At 41.8% G+C, this 26,502-nt stretch overlaps 1 protein-coding gene across 3 annotated transcripts in view; it reads left to right on the top strand.

Moving 5' to 3' along the window:
* The window catches only part of GALC (galactosylceramidase), a 70,555-nt gene that overhangs the window by 20,883 nt on the left and 23,170 nt on the right, over positions 1 to 26,502 (top strand). For 2 of the 3 annotated variants that reach the window (XR_002104131.1, XM_019552376.1), the window contains exons 7-14: positions 6,778 to 6,908; positions 13,346 to 13,501; positions 13,736 to 13,860; positions 15,783 to 15,910; positions 16,372 to 16,461; positions 18,647 to 18,736; positions 19,963 to 20,107; positions 22,698 to 22,878. Coding sequence is in view for 2 of the 3 variants with exons in the window: in XM_019552376.1 (XP_019407921.1) it covers positions 6,778 to 6,908; positions 13,346 to 13,501; positions 13,736 to 13,860; positions 15,783 to 15,910; positions 16,372 to 16,461; positions 18,647 to 18,736; positions 19,963 to 20,107; positions 22,698 to 22,878 (1,046 nt within the window). In the remaining variant the exon portion in view is untranslated. Of the gene's footprint in view, positions 1 to 1,885; positions 2,014 to 6,777; positions 6,909 to 13,345; positions 13,502 to 13,735; positions 13,861 to 15,782; positions 15,911 to 16,371; positions 16,462 to 18,646; positions 18,737 to 19,962; positions 20,108 to 22,697; positions 22,879 to 26,502 lie in introns of all 3 variants that reach the window. The other variant, XM_019552377.1, reaches the window with a different exon arrangement.

Below are 26,502 nucleotides of genomic sequence, written 5' to 3'. Positions count from 1 at the left end.
AACACTGGATAGGGATTGGTGCCTTGGCTATAAATATCCTGCATGTCTGAAACTTTTAGCTTGGTGCTTCTCAGCCAGGCAGCCTTGGCACTCTGGGGTGCTTTGAGAAACTTGCCTGACAGCCTGCAGTATACCTGAAATGTTAGCACTGTTAGGTGTGCAAACATGATTTAACTCTGGGATTTAAAACAAGAATGCATAGTGTTAAGAACATTCTGACCTGTTGGGGTTTTTCTGAGTGTTTTGCAATAGAATAATTTTTCTACTATTTTTCTGTAGTCAAAAAAAACAAGTGAAAATGTTTTCCAAGGTGTGCCTTGAGTCTAAAAAAGGTGAAGGTGTACTGCTATAGCAGTAAGCTTCTGTCTTTTGAAGAAGGCAGCTTGTTCTGGAAGGCAAATTTCAGTTTGAAATAAAAGTTTAAAAACTTCCCTTAAAGTTGAAAACAAAAGATGGAAAACTTTGCTTGGGTTTTCATTTCCATCAGGAGAGGAAAATCACATAGACATCAAATAGATATATTTAGCCAAAATAACTTTTTAAAAACAGAAAGCAGTTTTTGATAAAAATATGGCAAAATATTTTGGTCTTCTCTAATTCCAACTGCTGCATGATTCACTTTTCTTGCTGTTGGACTCTTGATATTTTTTATACTTTAGATCTAGTTTCCTGTCAGTTGCTAGTATTCTGAGACCTTGGACCGCTTTATACTTTGTTTTAATATGAAGTCCCCCCTAAATGTTGCAGATTATTCTTGGTAAGGAGGAAGAAGCAGAAATTCCCATTATTACAATTCCATTTTATTTATACCTCAAATTACCTCAAGATTATTGGGAGGGAATACTTCACTAATTCTTCTAAACTAATTTTCTGATGACCAGATGAAGTATTCACCTGTGAATGTTTGCAAACCTATGATGCAGCCACTTCAATGTACTTGAGAGAGGGGGGTAGTTCATGGTCATAAGCCATTTTTATGCTCTTGAGTCTAATCCACACTTTCATTTAGGAAACCAGAGTGAGGCTCTGCAGGTTTTGATCTGTGGCAGTAGAGCCACCGTCTCATGCCACTCCAGAGAGGGTCCTTGGTTTCATTATTTACAGCTTAGCTAAAGGTTTTTAAGAGAAATGAATAACTCAATCCTTTGGCAAAAATATGTGAGGGTTTGGGAGATTTGAATGGTTTGTTAATGTTTTAAGGTTTGCAAATACCAAGGAGCACCTACATAAAGAATCCTTCACTTGCAACAAGTTATAAGTAATTGGGAATAAATCTAGGAAGACAGAGAAATATTAATTGATAAGTCTTCTCTTTGGAATAGTTTATTGAAGGAACTTCTCGGAAGCCTGATTCCTTGGGACATGAACAAAACACTAGAAAATGGTGTGTAGGGAATAATTTTGCATCTGCAGGGGGACTGACTGTTGTGACAAATCTCTAGTGGCTTGTTTCCTTTGGTAGTCAACCACTCTCATACCCAAGAGAATTTTATTTTCTGACTACTGATGCCATCAAGTCCTCTTTTTACATGAAACCAAATTCCCACTAAGCCAATATATTTATTGGACCAAGTGTAAGCACGCGTGTGGGTTTATGTATATGTCAATAATAGTGGAAACAACGAGAGAGCTTTTAGTAGTGGACACAGCTGATTATGTAATGGTTTTCTGAATATTGAAGGTAAATGTTCAGTATTTAAAATGAATGCTTGTGAGAATCTGTAATGCTACTGATCTCCACTTCCTCCCTGCTTGACAGCAGAAAATCTGATTTCATCTGGCTCAGAAGGCAAATAGTCCCATTTTAATTGTTTTTTAAAATTTTATATTTAAACATATAAATCTGGTTGAAAGCTGTACTTTAAGTGTATTATCTGTTACTAAGGTGCTTCGCCATACTTTGGACAAAGTGGGCTTAAAGAACATTGGCATCATCGCTGCGGATGGAAATTGGACCATTTCAAGGGCCATGCTAGTTGATCCCTATCTTAATGATGCTGTTCAGATAGTAGGGTAAGTGTGGGAGCAGAGCGGAACAATGTTATACAGAACACTTCACTTCTGTAGATTAGCCTTTACCTTTTTCTTTTAAAAACCTCACTTTTTCTTATTCAGTTTATCCTAAGTTAACCAGAATCAAATTTGGTATTCCAGCATTGCAGTCATTGCTGACCATTGTTCCCTCTTCCACTGTTTTTTCAGTCCAACATTTTAGATAGGGTCACAATTTAAAAAAAAAAAAAAAAAATTATTTTGAGTCTAAAATTAAAGAACTGGCTTTGATTAGCTGTCCTGCAACCCTCTATAAAGTTGAGACAAACTCCCCCAACTTGCCATGCATCCTAAAAGTCAGAGAAGCTTCTAAATCTTAATGTGGTATTTCAAAATGGCTTTAAATTGAATTTGGACTTTTAGCCTTGGTTTTGTCAGCCTTGCAGCATTTCTGGTTATCTCTTCACAAAAAAACCCTGAACCCCCTTTTTAAGCCACTCGCCCTCTTCCAAAGCATTCTTTAAGCCTTGATTCTGTTGGTAGTTTGATGCCATTCCTCTGTTTGTTACTTTCTTGGGACACTTTACTTGATAAAACATCTATTTTTTTTAACTTATTTTAAAGACCTATAGTATATGCCCAGTGTAAATGAACTGACAGTGTCTGTTTGTTTAATCCTTTGTCACTTTTTTTTTTTGTTCACACCTGGGTCTCTCCCATTCTCACTTGTTTCTCCCTTCCTGATCTATGTTTTATTAAGCTTATTGTTGAAAAGTGTGTGTGTTCGGTTTGTAGTGTGCCATTCTAAGATTTGAGAGGGCTTTTTCTTAATTCTCAACCTCCTGATTTGGTACAGGAGTTAGGATTTTTAAAAGGCTTCTTTTTAAAATGAAGAAAATAGTGATGGTTGGGAAGAAAATCTTACTTTACATGTGTGGTAGGCAGGGGTGCATCTGTTAAATGTGAGTATTTTCTCTTGGACAGCAAGTCTTCTGAAGAGAAGCATCTCTGCTATATTTGATGAGTAAGCCTTTCTTGCTTTCCTTTAACACTAATAATAGATCTGCATAGATGATCAGGAAGTAACCCCATTACACCGACTTCACTATCAGCTTCATAACACTTTTGATGAGTTGTGGAATTGCAAGAATTAAATTTAACTTTGAGAAATGTTTTGTTGCTACTGTTAAGTAGAAGTTTTAACATTGGTGATAGAAAGGAGGCAAAAAACAAGCACTTCACATCTTGCTCAGTGTTTTTGATTATAGATTTTAATAGTCCAGAAGTAGTAGTATGCTCATTACCATCTGGTATTCTGGTCTCCAAGCTTCCAGCTTCAGTGCATTTTCAGTTACCACTTGCATCTATTCCTGTATCTAGTTTCTTGCCAAATCTACTTCTTGTCCAAATTATTTTTTTTAAATGCTTCCTTTTTCTTTCCTGTCTGTAAAGTTGACTAAGCCATGAATAAAAACTCTCCTCGTTTTTATCCAGTGTCCTCCTCTGATTAGCCCCCTTTCCTTTCTGGCTGTGTGTGCTGAAATGGGACCATGGGGTACAATTTACATTTGTTTCGTGAACAGAGTCATAGTAGTTGCTGAAGATGGCCGATTTTTGGTTTTGGCTTTGAAATGTGTGTTAAGTAATTAGCCTTTCCTGTGCTATGTTGCTTTGCCCTTTGTATCATTGTCACTGTCTTCTTTTGCCTTTGTGACAAGTGTCTTGTCTGACCATACATAACTGTACTCTGGCTATGGGGCATCTCTAAACTTATTTCCAGATCCACTACATATTATTTTTCCCTTGCCCAGTCCCCACTTAGCGTAAGAAGCTGAAGTATATCTGTGGTGGGGGAGAGGGGGAAATCTTCAAATCACCCATGTTGGTGCTTTGAGGTTAGGCATTTTAGAGTTGTTCTTGAAAAGCTGTCACAGAATATTCTTTCAGCTAAACATGGTGATTTTCTTAGAGCATGTAAGTGCAGAATCAGTGTTTTCATCTGAGCAGCTCATACTGAGCTGTCTAACAAAAACAGCATATGAACTAGAAAATGTAATTCAGCTTTTTTTCTATTGGAAAGCTTAACATTAGTGCTTTATAAGCTCCACCAAAATAAAGTGTAGAATTCAGCTAAGTAGTAAGTATAATAAATCTTGTATTTAGAGAGGCACAACTGATTTTATTCCATTTGGATAAGTGCATTTTCACTACTGCCTCCCAGCTTTTTTTTTCCAAGTGTCCATCTATTTTTTGCCTGAGTGTTGTAAATTCTGACTTCCGTTGTATGCCTCTAGACTGTCTGGGTCCTGCTTTGAAACCCAATGTCATGGGTTTAGGTGCACAGCTTTGTTTACTTTGCTTAAGGGGGCAGACATACTAGGCAGAAGCTTTTCTTTAAGCATTATGTGCTAATTTTACTGTTAGAAACCTCAGCTTTTGCAAAAAGAGAAATTTTATAGAAAGGAAAAAATTATTAGCTTTCAAGAAAGCTTTAAAGTAGTGGTGCTCAGTGTTTCAGCCCGAAGGCTCTGGGCCACTCATCTGGCCAATCTGCAGGCCAGACTAGAGCCTGGAGCCTGGCACCACACCTTCCCTGCTCTGCGTGTGAGCATTGGGCGGGGGTGGGGGTAGGGGGTCTGGTACTGCCCTCTCCCACCCCTTGACACACTGAGTTTGGGCTCTGGGTCCTGGTACTGGCCCTTTGCATCAGGATTGGGTGCCAGATCTAGCATGTAGGGCCTGAGGCTCCCCATGGATCTGGAGACTTGGCAGGCTGGGAAGTGGTGCAACTGCACTCCTGTCACCACATTTTTGGATCCACGGGGAGTCCCATGGCTTAAATGTCATGGTGCTGCAGGCTGGAGGTTGAACACCTGTCTCTCTAAAGCAGTGTGAATATGTGGTGCTTCTCTTATCAAATTTTGAGATTTTTAACAAAAATTGTCTTTAAAAATAAGAAAATCCAGGAAGTTTGTTTCTGGGCAAAAATATTAAAGCTTGAAGCCCTATTGAAGGAAATGGTCACAGAATTGGGCTGTTGGAACCAGATCGTCATCTGTCCTTTCATCTAATACGTGTTATCCATTAATAATAGTACGGTGTGTTGCCAGTAAGGAGGAAGGGGTTATTTAAGGAGTTTTCTATCATCAAACCTGAATTTTTTGCACTCGTAATGACCATAGTCTGACTATAGTCATTCAATGGGTATATTTTGTAATGTAGTTGGAACTGGGTTTTTCTGGTTTACCCATAATCAAGTAAAAAGAGCTTTTTCTTTTCAACTAGAAGAGGTACACAGAAAGGTCACGTAAGGGGTAAGAGCATGGAGACCTCTTATAAAAGAAGATTTAAAGCGGTTTAGCTTGTTTTATTCAGCAAACCTGATATTGAGAGGAGGTGAGATTCCTTTGTTAGAAGTATATTCATAGGATGAATATTAAGGAGAAGAGCTTTTTTAGGTTGGGAAAGCAATGTTGGCACAAGATCAAATCATTACAAACTCTGGCTACAAATAAATTTAGATTGGAAGAAGATCTCTAGCTATTCCCAGGCAGGGTAGTAATGTTCAGCAATAGTGTTCCAAGCAAAGTGGTAGGGGCAAAGAACCTGAATCTCTTCTAGGCTGAATTGGAAAAGCCTGTACAAGAAATGGTATGCTTGGACAGAAACTTCTGGTTTGGCACTTGCTTTGATTATGTGGAATTGAGAGTCTTGTTGATGTTTCTAGCTTTGTGTTGTAGCTGCAGACGAGGGTTTGAAGTGGTGATTCTGGGGGTTCCTTGGGTAAATGGTTGCCTGTGAACGCAGGGGACTGGACTTTATGGCCCAGGTCTGGGTTTGGCTATCTATGGCCTGTGGGGTGGATCTGGCCCTGGGACCATTGGATTGAGACTTGTGGATGTGGAGGTTGGGCAGCATTTGGCAATGGGGACAAGCATGGGCTATGGGTGCTCTCCCTGTTCTGCCTTTGAGTTATTCAAGCCCACAACTGGAAAAGTTTGCCTGCTCCTGGTCCAGATCATTCCTTTCAGTGTTATGTTCTTAATTCATGTCTAATCTGAAGATCAGGTCCAGCTAATCATCACCTTTCATCCTGAGAAATGGGAAAATATTGTTTTTCCTGTCTCTTTCAAGCTGCAAGAGTGGTTAAAGACCAGACTAGGTTAGTGGCATAGTTGAGGTTGGAAACTGGAAATTTTTGCCATCTATTTTGAACTGTTCTTTCTTGAACTTTTAAAACTGGAATAGCAAACTGATTAGCACAATAAGAACAGTCTCTACTTTTAGTGAGGTTGTGTATTCAGATTTTTTCATATTCAGATTTTAGTCTATTCTTCTGCATGTTGGCCTTGTAATGCTCAAAGTACTAACTTTTTGTAAATGGCTGATCTGCAAATAGGTTATGTCATGATGTATAGCATACTTTGTCTTTGATTAACTTTGTGGACTGTGTGTGAAATCAAGAACCATGGTTTTTTTTTCCCTTTCTCGTATCCAGTAGTTTAGGATTTGATGCATTGGTAGAACATCTTGCTCTTAAGACACTTTCTTGTTGGTATTATCTTTTAAGTACATCACACTCTTGGTATAACTCTTGTTCTTTATCTTGGTTTAACAGGAAGAGGGAGAATATGAATATGGTATGTTGTGATACATGTATGAGGTTTTTAAAGTCCAGTTAGTAACAAAGGAAAAATTGCTTTCTGTTCTTACTTGTAATGTTGATAATTTTAAAAAATCTTTTTCCTTTTCCCCTTCTACTTTTTCCTTTCTTTCTTTCTAAAGCTCTTACGATACACCTTGGATAAACATGACCTACAGCATGTGAGGATCATAGCCAGCGATAGACTGTGGGAACCAATTTCCATTGCCATGCTGCTTGACTCTGAGCTCCATAGAGTGATCGATATTATAGGGTAGGGCATTTCATTTTTTTTCTTTAAGATGCTTTCTTGGTGACTAGCTCTGATCTTTTATTAATGGTTTTTTTTTTTTTTCATATAAAATCTTGGAGGAATGGTTTGCTGAGAGGCTTGGCTTTCTTAAATGGTCTGACACTAAATGGGTTTTTTTTTTTTTGGTTTGGGTTTTTTTTGGGGGTGGTTTTTTTTTTTTTTTTTTTTTGGTTAATGCAGCCTTTTCAAGTCAGTTCTTACTTTTTAGCAAAGTTGTCTGGTACAGGGACGTAATTGCCTGCTTCAGTGAAATACACTGGTTCTATACGCATTTTCAAATAATCAGGGAGAGTTCTTCTGGTTGAAAAAAACTTACCCAGAGTTATGCGTTCAGACATTTGGCTGCTGAGGCCCTGATAAGTGGAGAGCTCACAGTGCTGGCACTGTGCAGCCAGGGGAGGCCCCTGTGCACACGTCTGGAGGCTTCTTTAGTCGTCTTGGTGACTGGCAGCAGTGCATAGAGCAGCCCTTACTGGCTGACCCAGACTGCCTGTGGTTAATCTGTTTCCCTGCAGAACAAAGTGGGGCCTTGGAAGGGGATGTGTTCTGCTTCCTGCAAGCAACACGGTCTCTATGAGGAGTGGGGAGGCGATGCTGAAGGACTTTGTTCTCTTCTGACAGAAGTGCCATATTCATATGCTCTCCCAAGAGAGACTTGCATGGGAGTGATTTGTAACCCTAGTTATTCCCTGGTTTTTGTCCTAGAGTGGCTCTTTTTACTCTGCGAGAAAAAGCCTGAACGTCAGTCTACTCATTGTTTGTTCTGGGAGAGCAGCAACTTACTGTTAAGTGTTCAACCTTAGAGTCTCTTACCTTGACTGTAAGTCAGACTCCTTTGGTTGCCTTGACTGTTTTGTGCACCTACTCCAGCAGTCCAAAAAGAACTTCAGCTCTAGCCTTGCAGACATTCTGCTACTTATCGTTTCCATACAGGTCTGCCCTGACAAATACTGTTTTAGTGTTTGAAGTGAATTTAAATCATGTGGCTAGTTATAATTCAGCAAAGTGGTGCCTGATTTTTAGATGAACTTGCTGATTCTCAGTACTAATTTTAAGTAGCTGAAGTTTATTTGGGTAGAATCTGATAAAAGCCCATGAAACTGCCTGACTTGATTTTCTTAGTACTAGATTAGATTGGATGCTTGTGTGCTTTCACAGAAGCAGTAATCGAAACTGGAAGTTTTGAATACAGCCCTGTAATATCTGATGCTTAGAGTTAAAAGCATCAGTAATTAGCTCTCATCTTTGCTTGGCTTACTGGGATCTTCTAGTTTGCATACTTTATTCATGTTTGAGGCCTGTATTTGTATGTAGTGTTCAGAGACAGGTGAATCTCTGCTGAAGTACATCTGTGGGAGGAAGAGGCATGAATTTCCTCTGTATCTCTGTACACAACTCTTAAGTAAATTCATTTTGAATTTTAGGGAAGGACAAAAAAACCCTTAAATTGTGAGAGAGAAGAAGGAAATCTAGAAAGTTTTTGGCAGATGGAGACTTGATGGTGAGGTAACTCCAGGGAAGAAATGTGGCAAATTCTATCTCTGGTTCACTAGCTAAATGCCCAGGCTGCAGTAAGGGCCACAGCTTTGTTGCACCTATTGAGTGTTTAGGTGGACTTAGGCACTTAAGTGCAATTCTGTTTCATCCTTTTCAAGTCCCTCAACTTCCATTAGTGCCTCTGCCTCTGTAACACAAACCTCTGACCCTTGAGCCTCAAAATCAGCCAGAAAAAGGACCCACCCAACTCGTATATTAATATCTCTTTGGCTGATTTTTGGGACTCGAGGGTCAGAAGCAAAGCTGCAGTTCATCATTATCCCCTTCTGTGGGTCCACCTAATAATAGACCCAGTCAATATTAAAATTAATTCTTCAAAAAATTAAACTGACATTTTTCTATTTTTGATGAGAAACTAAAAAATCTCTTTTTCTTCCATGTGAAAAATGAGGGGTGGATCAAGTAATTCAAAAGGAATTTAAGAGTTTTCTTATGATAACTATGGCAAGCAGGGTAGAGAAATGTTTCCTAATAATGATTGCCTTCATTGTGTCAGTGTCTCTGACATATCTTGGACCCATCTTTGTCAGGTCCAAAGAACTGTCCTTATATGGAAGTTGTACTGCTTCATAGCATACTATATACAATACACTTCATGTTAAATAAATGCTATACCATAAAAATGCATGGATGCGTTGGACATTGGTGTTCTTACCATAGCAAATGGGAATGACAGTGATGAACTGAACTACCTTAATTTATTGGTGCTATAAGAACATAGAACCAAAAGGTCTAGTATAGTTAAATTCAGGATTTGATATCTAGCTCTTGTTTGAAATGTGGAAGTAGTAAAATTTTGGCAATGGCAGTAGAATAGACAATGGAAAGCAGCCACTGCTTTTATTTTATTTTTATTTAATAAAATGACTGTGAGCATTTATTCAGTATTGTTCCTGCATGGCACTTCCAAACATGTTTCTTCTAATGATGTTCCACATGGCTCTTCTAACTTTTCTCTCTTCCATACTGACCTCTGTAACTTCTCATGTCCCTCCTCATTCTTTCCAGTCCACATACTAAGACAATTTATCCTAATCCCTGGCCTCCGCTACATCAGATTGGGACTCTGCAGTGGCTTTCTTTTCTGAATCATTGACCTAATGTTTCTGAATATACCAGAGGTTCTCCGATATGGCACTCCCACCTACTCCTTGTTACTTGGTCTCTCCCCAAAACCTGCTGACCTCTATTGCCTACTCATGACACTAGTTTACTGCTTCTTCCAGATAAACTATCCTTGGTTCTCTTCTCCAAAATAAGTCTAGAAGGAATTGAAGGAATTTTGCTATAAAAAGCTTCATAACTTCAGCCTGGGGAACATATTCCCTGCTACTTTTTATCTCCTGGTGTGGAAGGGCATCAAGGAGCTGATAGCTTTTTTTCTGATGCATTGGTCAGCGTATGCTCTCTGCAGCACTTAAACCCTACCAAATGCAGTGGTCCCACAAGGGCTGGGGTGGAACTGTTCTAGCTGAAAATGGCTGCAGGGTACTGTGTTCTGCCCACTTTTTCTTTTATGAGGTGTGCCAGAGGATGCATCCTGTGTAAACAAAAGCCTGGTAACTCCAAGACTGTCAGGGAAACCCCAACAGGAGAGTCTGCTAAATGTACAACAAGCTGAAAAATGTGGGATTGCTTTTTTCTGGGAAGAGAACTTGTTCTTTGCTTTCTATAATGCATCTCCTGTCCTTTTGACATCATGCATCTTGTTTTCAGGTCAAGGTGGCTTAAGCTGCCAGGGTACAAAGTGGGGTTTTTTGTGGGGGGTGGTTAAAGAAGGCTGAAACTCAAACTTAATATGCCCCTAAGTTTTAAATAATGATTGAGTTAAGACTGAAGTCATATATAAATCTAATTGGACACAGATTCCTCTAATAGTGAACCCTTGTTTGGTACTAATGTTAAGAAATGCACTTTTAAACCCTGCAATAGGAATATGAGTGAATCCAGGTAATTACTGGAACTATTTAAAAAACAAAGCAAAACAAAAAAACCCAACTAGTAGGTTGTAGAGTAATGAGGCTTTAATTCTTGAGCTATGTTCTACTCTTTGTGGAGTTGCTTACATTTTAGAGAGACAGCTTAAGATCCAAGGGATTAGGAATGCTTAAAGAGAAGCAAGTACAATGCAAATCATATGTTTATGGTCATCACTGTTAATTCAGTAACCTCTGAGGTGGCTTGCAGACATTTAAAAAACAAACAACAACAAACAAAACCTAGCGCTTTACTTTAAACTTGGCATGCTCCTGTGCTGAGTCCAGCACATGCCCAGAAGAGAGAGGAAGCATGTTAGACCCAGATCGCCCAACATCTGTATAGACCAAGTGCTCTAGTGGGGCTTTTTTGGTGCTTCTACCTAGTATCTAACTGAATCAGCTTTAGCTAAAAGTGCCAAAAAGCTGCGTTGAAGCACCTTATCTATAAGATGCTGCAGAGCCAGGTCGAAGTAGTATGCCACTTCTGGTCAAGGATGTTGTGGGGTTTGTTTTTTTTAATTTCATTTTTTCTGAGCTGTCTGCAAGCAGCCGGAGAGCTCAGGGAGGGGGAAAAAGATCTATTTTTCTGGTGCAACTGTTTCATTGAAGCACAGACCAGTGAAATCAAGAGAAATGGATGTCTGACAGTACGTACGCTGTAAATGGAACAAAGTTAATAGTAAGGTGATACTAAAAGTCTGTTTTTTGATTAGAAGGCCTTTGACACCTGTCTCTCACCCCATCCTCATCAATAAATTAACCAACTGTGGCATCGATGCCTGCACAGTTGGATGGGTAAAAAAATTGGCTGATGGGGCACACCCAGAGAGTAGTGGTGGATGGGCTGTACTCAAACTGGCGAGATGAGAGCAGTGGGGCACGCCAGGGCTCAGTCCTTAGGCCCGCACTGTTTAACATCTTCCTCAGTGACTTGGACGAGGGGGTGGAAAGCAGGCTGTCCAAGTTTGCTGATGACGCTAAGATGTGGGGCGAGGTGGACACACTTGAAGGGAGAGAGAGGCTGCAAATAGATTTAGACAGACTACAAAAGTGGGCAGACGAGAATAGGATGGGGTTCAACGTAGACAAACGCAGAGTGCTGCACCTTGGGAGAAGGAATCCACAGCATACATACAGGCTGGGGAGTTCCCCTCTTGAAAGCACAGAGGCAGAAAGGGATCTTGGAGTCATTATTGACTCCAAGATGAACATGAGCTGCCAGTGTCATATCGCAGCCAGCAAGGCCAGCCATACCTTGTCATGCATCTAAGGCTGGTCCAGAAAGGTGATACTCCCCCTCTATGCGACACTGATTAGGCTGCAGTTGGAGTACTGCGTCCAGTACTGGGCACTGCACTTCAAAAGGGATGTGGTCAACCTGGAGAGGGTTCAGAGGAGGGCCACCCACTTGGTGAGAGGGCAGCAGGACAGGCCCTACCAGGAGAGACTGACGGACCTGAACCTGTTCAGCCTCAGCAAGAGGAGGCTGAGGGGGGACCTGGTGGCTGCCTACAAACTCATCAGGGGAGGTCAACAGCAAATAGATAGAGCCTTTTTCTCCCCAGCACCACCTGGGGTGACGAGGAACAATGGTAATAAGCTGATGGAGAATAGGTGTAGGTTAGAGATCAGAAGGCAATATTTTACAGTTAGGGTGGCCAGAATCTGGAACCAGCTTCCCAGGGAAGTGGTCCTCACCCCTACCTTGGGCAAATTCAGGAGGAGGTTGGATGATCACCTGTCTGGGGTCTTGTGAAACCAGCATTCGTTCCTGCCTGTGGCAGGGGGACAGGCTAGATGATCTGTTCAGGTCCCTGCTGACCCTAGCTACTATGAAACTATTATTCTTATCTCATCTGGAAGAAGAAATATCCTTTATTTTCTGAGATAATACATTTTTGATAATGATTTACTTTATAAGATTGACTTACGAGAGTGAGTCGGTGATAACCAAAGCACCGTGTGTTTGTGATCAGGTCCTTTGAAAGAGGATATCTGCATTAGGAATAAAGGAAGAACTCACAAAGAATTATAGGCTTCCAGCACCTAATTTTTCTGTAGCCTCTGCCTGTTGCACCTGTCTCAGACTTGATGCTTTTTATTGTGGCTGTAACTTGTAAACTTTTTTGAAAGTTCATGGAACCAGTTTATGAAAAATGGAAAGCCTGAACGGGAAGAAAAAATCACACTATGTGGGACTTTGAAGATGCCCAGTGCAGATTTTTATAGTCTAATTATATGAAAGTCATGAATACTCAGAATTATTTAGGATGGTACATAGAATAATTTGAGGGTAAAAAGAAGTTTATTTAGGCTATGGACTAGGAGAAAACTTTGCTGGGTAGGTGTGAGAGTTTAAAACTAGACAAAATATATTAGGCTTCTGACAGACATGGTGGGGAAAAAATATGCTTTACCAGAAGAAGCAGCACATTAGTTTAGCCTGGCTCTGCAGCGCCTGTATGGATTGAGTGCTTCAGTGGGGCTTTTTGGCACTTTTATCTAAAGCTGATTCAGCTATTAGGTAAAAGCACCAAAAAGCCCCACTCAAGTGCCTGATCTATACAGATGTTGGACATACTGGGTCCAACTAACACAATGCGTCTGGGCATGCAGAGTTTAAAATGCCATTTCTTCTTTTTCTTTCTTTTTTTTTTTTTTTCTCCATGTCTGCAACTAGTCATTAGGAACAGCCTTATATTGCTGCAGATAGCTAGATATTGCCAGAGGTTCCTTGTTGCTTTAGTTTTGGTGATTCCCTGGAATAGAATTGTTTTGGCATCAGACTTTGGACAGTTTGGGTGTGGTTCAAGCTTTCCATGTGTTTAAATGTTGTCTCATTTTTCCACAAATGTTATCCAGGGCTCATTACCCTGGTACAAAAACAGTGGATGCAGCCTTGTTGACTAAGAAGAAACTGTGGTCTTCGGAAGACTACAGCACTTTCAATGATGAAGTGGGCGCAGGCTGCTGGGCTCGGGTCATGAACCAAAACTATGTGAACGGGAACATGTCTGCGTAAGTGTTGTGTGCGTGCAATCACTTTTGTAATTTCAGCATATCTTGCCTTGTGCATCACTTTTATTTAAGATACTGTGCACCCCACTCATTTCCTGGATCAGAGTTAATCTTGCTTTTGTTCCCTTCCTAGTGTCTGTAACTTCTTCATCTGAAGTTCTCATATATGTGCTCAGTTTTTAAATTCATTGCATAAAATCTGTTTTGGACTTGGAAAAAAAATCTATTTTTCAGCACCATTGCTTGGAATTTGGTGTCCAGTTATTATGAAAAATTGCCTTTTGGTCGAAATGGATTAATGACTGCCCAAGAACCCTGGAGTGGCCATTATAAAGTAGAACCTCCTATCTGGATCACAGGTAAAAATTAAGCTAGGTGCAAATAGAGGCAATGCAGTTTATGTATAAAAGGCTACATTAATCTTGTACAAAGTACTTTTATTTTGTGGTGTTTAGTAATTTTCATTTTGTATTTCATTAAGCATTCAATTAAAACTGGCTAACTGTGGCCTCGGCCACACCACAATCCGCTGGCTGGGGAATTGGCTCTGTGGTACAACCCAGAGGGTGGTGGTTGAAGGAAGTCAATCATCATGGTGCCCTGTGACCAGTGGGGTTCCCCAGGGCTCTGTCCTTGGGCCTATGCTAATTAACATTTTCATTAATGATGTAGACATTGGTATCATAAGTGGACTGGCCAAGTTTGCTGATGACACCAAACTTTGGGGCAAAGCATCTACGCCAGAAGACAGGAGGGTGATCCAGGCTGACCTTGATAGGCTCAGCAAATGGGCGGACGAGAACCTGATGGTGTTTAACAATGAAAAATGCAAGGTTCTCCACCTTGGGAAGAAAAACCTGCAGCATCCTTATAGGCTTGACAGTGCTACTCTGGCTAGCACTACGGATGAAAGGGACTTGGGGGCCATGACTGACCACAAGATGAACATGAGCCTTCAGTATGATGCTGCGGCTAGTAAAGCAAGCAAAGTGCTTGCTTGTATCCACAGATCCTTCTCAAGTAAATTCCAGAATGTCATCCTACCATTGTATTCGGCCTTGGTGAGGCCACAACTGGAGTACTGTGTCCAGTTTTGGGCTCCACAATTCAAAAAGGATGTGGAGAAGCTTGAGAGGGTGCAGAAGAGAGCCATGTGCATGGTCACAGGTCAGGAAAGCAGACCTTATGAAGAGAGGCTGAGAGCCATGGGACTCTTTAGCCTGGAAAAGCGCAGGCTCAGGGGCGATCTCATGGCCACCTATAAGTTTATCAGGGGTGTTTACCAGGATCTGGGGGGATGTCTGTTCACCAGAGCTCCCCAAAGGATGACAGGGTCGAACAGTCACAAACTCCTTCATGACTGTTTCAGGCTGGACATAAGGGAGAACTTCTTTACTGTCCAAGCCCCCAAGGTTTGGAATAGACTGCTGCCTGAGGTGGTTCAAGCACCTACTCTGAACGCCTTCAAAAGAGATCTGGATGTTTATCTTGATGGGATCCTATGATCCCTGCTGACTTCCTGCTCCTGGTGCAGGGGGCTGGGCTCTGATCTTCCAAGGTCCCTTCCAGCCTTTATGTCTATGAAATCAATTGTCTTGGCACTGGGAAGACTATTAGTCCTTTAACTAGGTAGAGCAGAGAAATAAAGGTACGTAGCCTTTTTGATCTATTATACGTTTGTGAATAAATTAAACCATAGTATGTCTTTTTGGCTATTGCTATAGCTTTTGTGGTGGAAGGAGTTACAGCTGCCTGGGAAAAGCAATACTTTTTTTTCTAAACACAGAGTACTTTGATCCAGGATCTCCTTTTAATAGCTGAGTCTTTGGACTTGGATTTTATTTCTTCTTATGTTTATTTCCAAAAGGATATAGTTTTTCTTCTGTTTTTTAATTTGTGGTGCTTGTTTCTTTTGCAATCATAGAATCTTGTCTGTGTATAATACATATCATTTTGCATTCATGCAACAGATATAATTATTTAGCCAGTGGCCGCTCTGACCTACCCATAATCCTTTTGTGTTCCTGCAGAAGTGGTCACCAGAGCAGGTGGCCTACATAGCCTGTCCCTTCCCCATAGTGATAGATCCTGGAAGTACCCTGACCTAGATCTTCTGCTAGTCCCCACAGACCAAATAATTTTTCTTTGTAGCAAAATGTTCAGTTACTAGGGGAAAAATCAGTAATGCCTACCATCTTAAAAGTAAAGTGTATTGTGGATTGGAGACTACAGAATGGAACCTGGGGTTAAGTTTTAATGCTTTCTTTCCACTGTCACACAGCACATACAACCCAGTTCACCCAACCAGGCTGGACCTATCTGCAGGCGGATGGACACTTAAAAAAAGGTGGCAGCTATGTAGCTCTGACCGATGGCCTAGGCAATCTTACTATCATCATTGAAACTATGGTAATGTTCTCAAGTAACTCCAGCAAAGTAATTATGCTCTAGTGAGTGTTTTATTTTGGGAAAATTATAATGCAGAAAATTCTGTATTTGCAAAATGTTACGATACTAGCAGATAAAAGCTCTCTTGTTTGCCTTGAATAAGGTAGTTATCTAGATATTGCACTTACAAGTGTGGGCTAACCTATATTTTAATACATAGTGCAGTGGAAAACTTGTTCAACTAATGATTCCTCCCTTTGTTTTTGCCATTTTAAACAGTGTACCGAATAAAGAAATTGGCCAGCAATAATATTACTTCCAGAAGAGCACTGAACTTTGAAACAAATAGGCTTTGGTAACTGATCCCATGTTGCACTCATTTTTTTTTCCTTTTGGCAGATAGTTTAAGGTTTTCATCCGAATTGGCAAATGATCAATTTTAGTGCTGGTTTTTGATTTGTTGTGATTCATTTTACTTCCAGACTCATAACCACTCTGAATGTATCAGACCCCGACTACTTCCTTTCAGTGTGTCATCTCAGATAGCAACTTTCTACCTCAAAGGATCCTTTGTAAGTAAATACTTTTAGTAGTAGCATATTGACATATTGACTCTTGATCTGCACTCAGGTTGCTGCCATGTATAATTAACCGTATGTACTCCAAGTGCTTATAGAAGGATGACAAAAATAGAATAGTCCTTTGTATATGTGGATGGTGGGTTCTAGTGATTTGCTTATATAGCAACTACTGCTGTTGTTGAGGTACCTTTTTTTTACTTAAGTGACAAAGGCCCTACATATTGGTACTGAAAGATGACCATTTTTATTAGAAGCACCTACCAACAGCAAGTTGGATTTTTTTTGGTGATAGTAACTTAAGTGATGTGCAGCTGAAAACCATTTTCCTGCAATTGATCTAGATATTTGTTGGACTTTCCCTTCCCTGTGGGACTGATTTAATATGCACTTAAGACATCTGTTAACCACACATTAAATGGATCCTCGTCTCTGTGAAACTCTTGTCCACGCTGTTCATCTAATCCAGTCTCCCATCCAGTTTTAAATTATAGCTCTTCTGCTGTCCTTACGAATCTGCCCAGGTTTGGACTTGCTAACTTGCCAAGCTGAGAAGTGGGTGACAACCCATGCTACAGCTTTAACTCTTTTGGAAGCTGTTCACCCTTATAGCAAGGAGGCAGGCAAACTTTTTTGGATGTTAGTGGTCCTTCAGTGCCTGTTACATGGTTATTGCTAAAGGGCAGACATGGGGGGTCTTGTAATGGATGTAATTGATTGGGAAAAATTCTAGAGCATCTGGGCAAAAAGAACTATGGCATATATTTCAGTTGCACATTCATGGGCAAATAACATGAGTAGAACTTTGTTGTAGAGATTCTTGTTTCTGTGCTAAGCTAATATTGGTGCTCACTTCTGAGTGCTAGTTTGTCAGGTTATCTGCACAAGGTAGACCTAACTTACCCCTTCCCACTCCCCCAGCTAGTTGCTATCTGTAGCTGCTATTTTTCTGAAGAGTAGAAGTCTGTGTTTGAGTTCAAATAGCTCTTCCTGATGGAGAAAATACTCTACCTCTTTCCTCAAGAGTGTCTGTGGAGTTGGCTCTTTTTGAGTGAAACATGAGCAGTACAGCAGTAGCCTCCACCAACACTCACAGTATCCAGGACAGTTTATAAACACTTGGTTTTAATTTCTAGTAGGGCTGGTTCTTCTTACCCCTTCACAGCTGAGCAGGCTGTTGTATTAATAGGTTTGGTTTTTAATGCCTTTACTCATAACAATAATAATTAAATGACAGACTTTAGACAGTACTTCTGCATTATTCCTGGAACCCATGCTTGAGCCACTAGCAAATGTTCTTTGTAGCCTAGATGTGCATTGTTACCTTTAAGTAAAATGTAAAATACGTCTGTGAATTTGCTGTAATTTTTAATTAAAAGACTTGTTGAAGGCTTGTGGTCTTTATTACAGAATAGTTAATCTGCCACACGGTTGACAGAACGTGAGCCAGTTCAAAACCATTTATTTCCATTTTTTTATTATAGTAATTGACTCTTAATCATTCTAATGTGACCAAATCCTGCCACTTTTCTGCTGTCCAAATGATTCGGTGAAATGCATGTAGTGGTCTTAACCCAGCTGCTGTCAGGTGTAGGAACTGCTCCCATGCTTGGCACCAGTGCGTTGTCATCCGTGAAATGGAAACCAAGAATTTAATGGTAGACTTGGAAGGAATTCCAGTCTTTAGAAAGGCTTTTCTGACATGGGGCAAAGATCCACTAACAAGAAGAGGGAGGTGTGAGCTGCACTGGTTAGCCCAGTGATTCTCCCCAGGGTGCCGTGGCACCTTGTAGGGGTTTGAAATCCTGTCAAAGGTGCTGTAGGATGCTATGCCTTATTAATGCTATTAGGATTTACAGGATAAAACACTAATTAAACAAATTCATAGTTGTATGGTCTTTCTGAGCTCTTTGCAGCAGAATTGTAGTTTTTCTTTTGCAGAGAACTTACTTGTCTGTAGTCGGACTGAAAATGAAAAGCTGGCGTTTTCCAGGGTGTGTTATAAGTCTATCTTGGGATGCTGCATGAGAATCTCTGTGCTAAACTGTACCTTTTTTGTTGAGCAGCAGAAGATTATTTTTTTGGGCTGTTGGTCCAGCATCTTTACTGGAGCAACAAAACTTTAAAACCTCAACATTTCCTATGAAAAATCTTACAATTTTCATTTGTTTCTTCCCAGCATAACGTAAAGGCACTTCAAGTATGGTATTCGAAGCTTGATTTTGGATCTGCAAATTCCACCCTATTCCAGCCACTCAGTCCTATAGAGGTGGGTTAATTGGTACTTGATCAGTATCAGTTCTGCTTAAGAACCTTTTGCTTTTTCTTATTAGTGCCAGATAACTATTAGGGATTAGAAGAGAAATTTGGTTTGTAAAATGAAGATTTTTTTAAGACTCAGTTCGCTTGATGCTTTTGTTTTGCTTGAGCCACTAGCAAATGTTCTTTGTAGCCTAGATGTGCATTGTTACCTTTAAGTACAAGGTATGAAGTGTGGCTACCTAGGGCTTAACTTCATGCACATGAACAAAACTTGGCGTATGGACATGGCCACACACAATACAATTGGCTTTTCACTACAGGGAAGTGCTGAGTAAGAGTAAGGAGGACTGATGTTTCTGCTACTGAGAGTATGTTGCTCAGCTACCATGTCACTCACTTTTCCTATTAGTAGGAAGAAGGCCTGAGTAGGGAAGTAAATAACTTATTAGCATGACAGTGTCCTACTAGATACCTTTGTTTTTCTTGCCATGTATCCTTGAAGCATGAGGAATGGGTGTACAGTCGACCTCAGTCTTTTACCACTAACCTTGCTTAAAACTGCCTTTGTTCCTGGGACAGCAACAATTTTGCATTCCTAGTTGACTAGGGATTTGCAGGATCAAGGTCTCCTTTCTCTGGCCAGGAGATAATCCACTTAACTTCCCAGCCTCTACTCTTTGCTAAAATTACTGGCTTTTGAAACCTGCATGGGCTTTTAACACATTTAGAATTAGTAGTGTGCTGGGGAAACCCCTGTTACCAGTAAATCTATTATAATCAAAATAATGGGATTGTGACTGTACAGGAAATTGTTCAAACTGGGTGCTTGATGGGCCTGAGAAATACAGCTTCTCAGAAGGAAAGTTCCACAGGGTGTGTGACCTTGCTTAAACCCTGCTGTAACAAGCGTTTCCAGATAGATCTCTGTGCTTCCAGGTACTGCTTTTGCTTTTCATTGCAATTCCAATGTCTTTCCCACCCTGAATGGACAATTCAGGCTGTGCATATTTCTCTTTCAAGTATAGTCTGCAGGATGCTGTAGTACAGTACTTTTTGGTTGTTTCAGGTGATAGGGGAAGAACCCCACTCCCTTCCCCTCCCCCCTAAGCATCTTGGTAATCTTGCAGAACTATCAGACACTGAGGCAAGATGGTATGATTTTTGTATTTAACTTGGACATATAAGAGAATCCTGCAGGATTGTGATTCTCTAATTGTACCTTTTTCATTTCAGGTTTTTGAAGGAACATTTACTTTAAATCTGGACGTGGATGAAGTCTATACTTTAACCACCCTCAAGACAGGCCAGAAGCATATGTACAGGGAACCTCCCCCATCACAGCCTTTTCCTTCAAATTACAAGGATGATTTCAATATCCGTAAGTTAGCTCTAATACCTTGAGGTCTGGGCTGCCATCTTTGTGAGTAGAGGAGTTAAGTTGCCCAAAAGGACAAATTGTTAATATAGGTAGTTTCCTCTACAGTCTGAATGATGTGTCTTTAAAATTTGTAGCCTGGCCTCTGCTTGTCTGTAGACAGTGGTGGACCTGTAGGTTCTGATGCATTAACACTGAGTAATTAAGCAAACAGAACTTTATGCTATATTTGTCTTTGCACACGCCTCTATGCCGTAAGTGATAAATTATACTGCTGTTAAGCTTTGAAATGGTGACTTGTGCTGCTTAATTTGACTGAGAGGCTACCAAATACAAATGTAGTACACTGTCTCTCTGCCTCATTGGATCTGCTGATCATCTCAACAGGAAATGAATCATGTGAGGTAATAGGTGTTAAATCTATCACATGTACTGATATAATGTGCCAAGAATATAAATTCCAGCATTTCTTTAAGTCTGTTTAAACTTCACGTGTACATTTTATGCCAGGTGCAATAAAGACTAACACTCCTATGACCAACAGCTCTCTCTAAGGCCCAGTTAGTTGCCTCTTTTTGCCTGTTGGCTGCATATCATAAATTTTAATGTACTTTTGCTACTTTGGGAAAATGTTTTACCTTGGAAATGAAGACTTATGGAACTGAAATCATACAAAGAACTATTCAAAATAAGCAGAAGCGTCTTCTAGCATATTGTATATCCTGTACAAGTAATTGGCCCTATTCTGAGGTTTTTTTCCTCCTGATTTGGGTCTTGAAAGAGAGAGAGGTACCTCACAGCCAGGCAATGGGTAATAATAAGACCAGTAGTAGGACAATGGGTTAATAAGATGGGTAATAACAGGTGTAGTGTTGAAGATACTACCTTGTGACTAATGATTGGTTGCCAAATTGTAGTTAATTTATTTTGTACAAACATACATTTAACACTTTCCTGCCACTCTTGAATCAGGAATGAGGTTCTCATGCTTGGGTTACTTCTGGTGTCACTGCCCAGAATGTGAAGTACTGATAGTAAAAAAGTCCAGAGCTTAGACATTTTCTTTTTCAGATAGTGCTACTCCCTTCAGTTACTCAAAGTAGTAAAATGCAGTTTTAATAGCATTCTTGCACAAGATTTTTACCATGCTTTTTGCATGTCATGTTGCTCCATACAAACTGTCTCTTACACCAGAAGACATACAGTGTCATTCTGATTCCTAATTAGCATGGGGTGAGCTAATTTTTCAATTCCATTCATTGTTGTTAGTTAGCCCATCCATAGTCATGTGTGGACACTGTTACACTACTTCTAATTGATTGGAGCAATGCAGCATGGTTTGAGTACTGCTGTCGGGTACCAGACATTTACTGTCTGGTATGTTTTACTATGGTATCTACTGTGTCTACTATGTTTTAAAATGATGCTTTAAATCCGTGGTCACCAACCAGTTTATCACGATTTGACTAGTTGATTATGAAGCCTTCTGACAGTCTGTCTCAGTCTGGGGGTGCTGAGTGAACACTAATGCTCAGCCCCCTCAGACTGTGATACAGAGCTGCAGCTGCTTGTGGAGCAGCATGATGCTGCGTGCATCCCCCCACTGAACTAAGCCACACCTCTTGCCACTAGGGGTGGACCAGGTGAGTGGGACAGTCCCCCTCCATGCCCTGCTGTGCCCCCTGCTGCCAGGTGAGTGGGGCTTTAGCCAGGCTGGATGGTTGCAGGATCGGAGCCTGGGCATCTCATCTAGGTGTGCAGGGCAGGGGAGCTCCCGCTGCTGCACATGCCCTAATTGAGGTTCAGGGGGCATGTGCTGCCTCCCCGCCCAATCTGTGTGCTGTGGAGGCAGCTGCTGCTATGCAGTGGGTTTTATGTCCTGAACCTGGCTGTAGCTGCTCCCAGGGCAGATGCAGTTGGGCTCAGGGTGCAAAGATTGGGGGGGGGATGTGGCCACCTGGGCCTCTGCCAGGGTACATACAGTAGCTGGAGCCCTCCGGTGTGCCTGAACAAGATGCTCATGCTCTGATCTTCCCACAACCCAGCCTGGCTGCGGCCCCACTCCCTCCCTCCTGCACAGACTGACCTGGTTTGTGGGGAGTTGCACGTGGTAGATCCTGGGTTGCACTTGAATTCAAGAAGTGATCTTGTACTTAAAAAGATTAGAGACCACTGTTTTTAAATTCTTGATTTGTATGTGTAAGTCAAGGGAGGTCAAGCTCCTTCTCCTAGTAGGGGCCATTTATAAGTGTAACTTTTTTTGTTTTTAAATTGAAGTACAAGGTCAGAGATTTTTGGCTCATAAGAAACCTCACCAACTTTTTCACCCGTGAATCATTTATACTCAAATTCATCCCTCTAGCATGACCTTGTAGTTACATACTTAAACGCTTGATATGAAACCAGACTTTAATTGTTTAGTGATACTAATTCTTGAGCATGCATGCTCTTCAGTAAGTCATACAGATGAATCTTGGAGGAGAACTGATGAAAATATGGTGCAGGCAGAAATAAAAGGAAACTGAATGTTTCAGTTATGCAAGTTAAATGGTTTGGGATTATGGGTTTTTTTTCTCCCCCCCCCCCCAAATAGGTAACCCAGCTTTTAGTGAAGCTCCAAATTTTGCAGACCAGACTGGAGTATTTGAGTATTTTGTCAATACTTCTGACCCTGGGGATCACATCTACACACTTCGCCAAGTGGTAGTTCAGCGACCTATCACTTGGGCTTCTGATGCAGACCAGACCATCAGTATTATTGGAGACTTCAACTGGTATGTAAAGTTTTTTTTTTAATCTAGTTCCTGAAAAGATATTATTCTTATACTGTTGGGCTGCCAGTGGCTAATTCAGGGGTGAGCTAAATCTGGCCTGCTAGGCCATTTTATTTGGCCTGCAGGGCCCTTAAAAACTTGAGAAAATAAATATTTATCTGTCCTTTGGATCCTGTCAGATGACAGGAGCCAGGAGCAGTAGGACCCAGAGGAAGCTGTGGCAGGCTCCTGCAACAGCAGGACCTGCCTGGCCTTGCCCCACCAGCTGGATGGCCTGGGACCATGTGGCTTCTTGTGGCTACACTGGCATGGGAAACTTAGGTAAAAGGGGGTGGGGAAGGGCAGGGGAGGACTGTGGGCAGGGAATGAGCTGGTGCTGAGCATGGGGGAAAAGCATCCCCTCCCCTGCCCCTGCCCCGTGGCTGGTGCTCCCTGCTGCAGCTGCTTGCAGCTGTGTGGGACTGTCCTGAGCAGGCACAAGCTGCCCCATGTGGGTGGCAAGTGGCTGCAGTGTGGGGCTGCCGGCCAGGGGGTGGGAAAGGGGCTGCTTTTCCCCACACTCAGCACCAGCATGTAACCTGCCCCCACTGCCAGCCTGGGCCCAGTGCTGGCTCCGGACTCTCTGGTTGGGTCTGCACCGTGGCAGGAGCAGCTGCGGCCCCCCCGCTTGCCATGCTGGGCAGTGTTTACTATTGCTGCCTGCCTGAAGCTCCTATGGTGGGCAGCACAGAGGTGGTGGTGGCGGCAGCTGCACTGTAGCCTACCGTGGTGTGAGCTCTGGGCGGGCAGCAGCAGCAAACACTGCTGGGCACAGCAAGCAAGGAGGTGGCAGCTGCTGCTGCTGCTGCTGCTGCTGCAGCAGCACAGGTCCAGCAGGCAAGCCTGGAGCTGGCATGGGGCCTAGGCTGGCATTGGGGGTGGGTTACAAGCTGGTGCAGACCACGGGGGAAAAAGCGGCTCCTGCTGCCTGTGCCTGCTCAGGACAGCCCTGCACAGGGTGTGAGCGGGTGCAGCAGGGAGCACCGGCCACAGGGCAGGGGAGGGGATGCTTCTCCCCTGAGCTCAACACCAGCTTGTTTCTTGCCGGCAAGTTTGGGGTTGGGGCTGTGCATTTTCCCCCACCTGTACCACGGGGTGAGGGGGACACTGAGAGTGAGTGGGCATGGGAGCCACCGGGAGCATGGGCCCACAGTGGTACTTGTACTGGGGCCAGTGCCAATGGGGCTCAAAGCAGGGCAGCAGGAGTACAGGGTCCTGGCCAGCAGGGGCTCTATGGAAGCAGGCCAGCTTCCCTCTCTCCCTGCTGGTGCAGCTCAGCCCAGCTCTACAGACCCCTGCCAGCCTGTGCCCCACTCTGGGCCCTGCTGGCACTGGCCCTGGCACATTGGTCCCAAGATGGTGACCAGGGGTCAGGGCATCTGTCAAGGGGTGGGGACTACCCATGTGACCCTCAACAGCTTGCCAAAACTGCGTAAGCAGCCCTCTGCCCAAAATAAAAATTGCCTCCCCGGTCTAATTTTTCATCCCAAAGCTCACCTGTCTCTAGTCTGTCTGTATCTGGGCCTCTCTACTGTATCTGTAAATTTTATGCAAACTGAGCAAGTTGCACTGTGACACAGTGGACACATCTACATGTGCATTAACTTACTTTAATTTTATGTGCATTAAATCTAATACCTCTGGATGTATTGACACATGCACTTTAATACACATTACTCTACTTTAATGTATATTAAAGTGTCACTTAAAGATGTGCTTTTTACTTAATGCGCATTAAACTAAGCCAGTGCACATTAAGCATCATGTTAAAAGCACAGCTTTTTGTTAATGCGCGTTAAGCCATTTTCCTAGCACCTGTACAAAAGCATGGAGGCTGCTCCAGTGCACTGTAATAGACTGCAGATTAATCAAGTCTGCAGATCTGATTGAGTCATCTGGAGCATGGTCCTTATCACACTCCACCAGCCTCCTGTCTCATGTATTGGTGTCCTTGTGCTTCGAAATGGTGGTGCAGGTGCTTGAACTAAAGCAGGTCTCAGAGTCACTCTAATTAAAGCACCCCCTCTTCCCACCCCTGGAGCATGTGTTAAAGTGCCTGGAGGTACTAGATTCAATTTGAATTAACTAAAGTGCATTAATGTACATGTAGATGCACCCTGCATTGTGAGGTACAAGCTAATGTGCATTTTCCAATCTTAACTAAAGAGCTTGGGGCACTTTTACATATGCTTCGAGGGGCGACGGTGGTGCTTTAATTAGAATGACTCCAAAAGTTGCTCTATTTAAAGTGCTGTAGCATCTCATGTATCAGCATCCAATGTGTTGTAATTAATGTGTCAGAGTAGCTTCCGCACTCATGTACAGGCACCCGTTGTTTTTAAGTGATGCTTAATGCACGTTAGCCTATTTTAATGCATGTTACATAGCATGGTTTTTAAGTGACACTATAATGTGCAATAGCCTATTTTTAATAAGTATTAAAGCACATGTGTAGATGTGTCCAGTGACACATGGAGTTGAATACCTTCTGGTGTAGGTGGTTTATTTGACTTAGATTGTTTCCAGCTCTTCAGAAATAGAAGCATTTCATATTTGCAAGGTCAGACTTTTGAGTATTTTAGTGTAAGTACCTGCTAATGTGCCAGGAAGGACCAAATGATTTCATGTATTGTGTGCAGATATGCAGAGAATCTTATGTGGCTTTAAATTGGATGAGCTAGATTTTATTTATGCTCACTTTTTGTTTTTGCTTTTTGAAGCTCAGTGTAAACGTCTAATGCTTTGGTATGTTTTGTGAATGTGAAGAAGTGATATGGTTACAATGGTCTTGGAGTGTCATCTTCTGGCTAATCCTAGAATTGCATAGATTTGATCTACAGAGCTTGCACTACTTGTCTGTCCATTTCTGGTAAAAATGCCTGGATTCATCACTCGCGTGACACCTAGTAAAAGAAAGTTAGTAATCATGTAAACAAACTAGGAGACAGTCCATTGCAGCCCTATACGTGAATGGGAGATTTTATTTGGATTTTATTTATTTTGAAAGTGGTATATTGTACTTAAGTAGTGGTTTGCTGTCCAAAACTTGCAGAGTATGTATGGGTCAGGAGAGTGGGTGGACAAAATCCTAATAGGATGTTTTAGTGTAGTTTGTGGATGGGAGTGGTTAGTATCTCTTCATTACAAATGTCCTCTTTGAAGTTATTGGAAGAACTGCCCTTCTGATTGCTCATTCAACACTTCCCATATGATGTCTTTAGTTCTTATCTGGCTTGAGAACCACATAATTTTATCTCGCTTTGAGATGAGCTCCTGGGTGGTTGGTAGTTACAATGTGATTGCCAAAGCAACAGTAACCTAGCATTTTACTTTATGGTTCAGGGAGTAATGACGATGGGAATCAAGTCCTAAACTTATCTTTCAAGCAAAATATTTCATGGTTTCTAGGGTCGGAAGGGACCTGAGCAGATCCATTGAGTCCGACCCCCTGCCATGGCAGGAAAGAGTTCTGGGGTCAAATGACCCCAGCAAGGTGTACATCTAGCATCCTCTTAAAGACCCCCAGGGTAGGAGCCAGCACCACTTCTCTTGGAAGTTCGTTCCAGATCCTAGCCGCCCTGACCG

Source organism: Crocodylus porosus, unplaced genomic scaffold (assembly GCF_001723895.1).
Source record: "Crocodylus porosus isolate Cpor-Errol unplaced genomic scaffold, CroPor_comp1, whole genome shotgun sequence".
Lineage (NCBI taxonomy): Eukaryota > Metazoa > Chordata > Crocodylia > Crocodylidae > Crocodylus > Crocodylus porosus.
The sequence above is the reverse complement of the archived record's forward strand: the minus strand, read 5'-3'. Positions and strand labels throughout refer to the sequence as shown.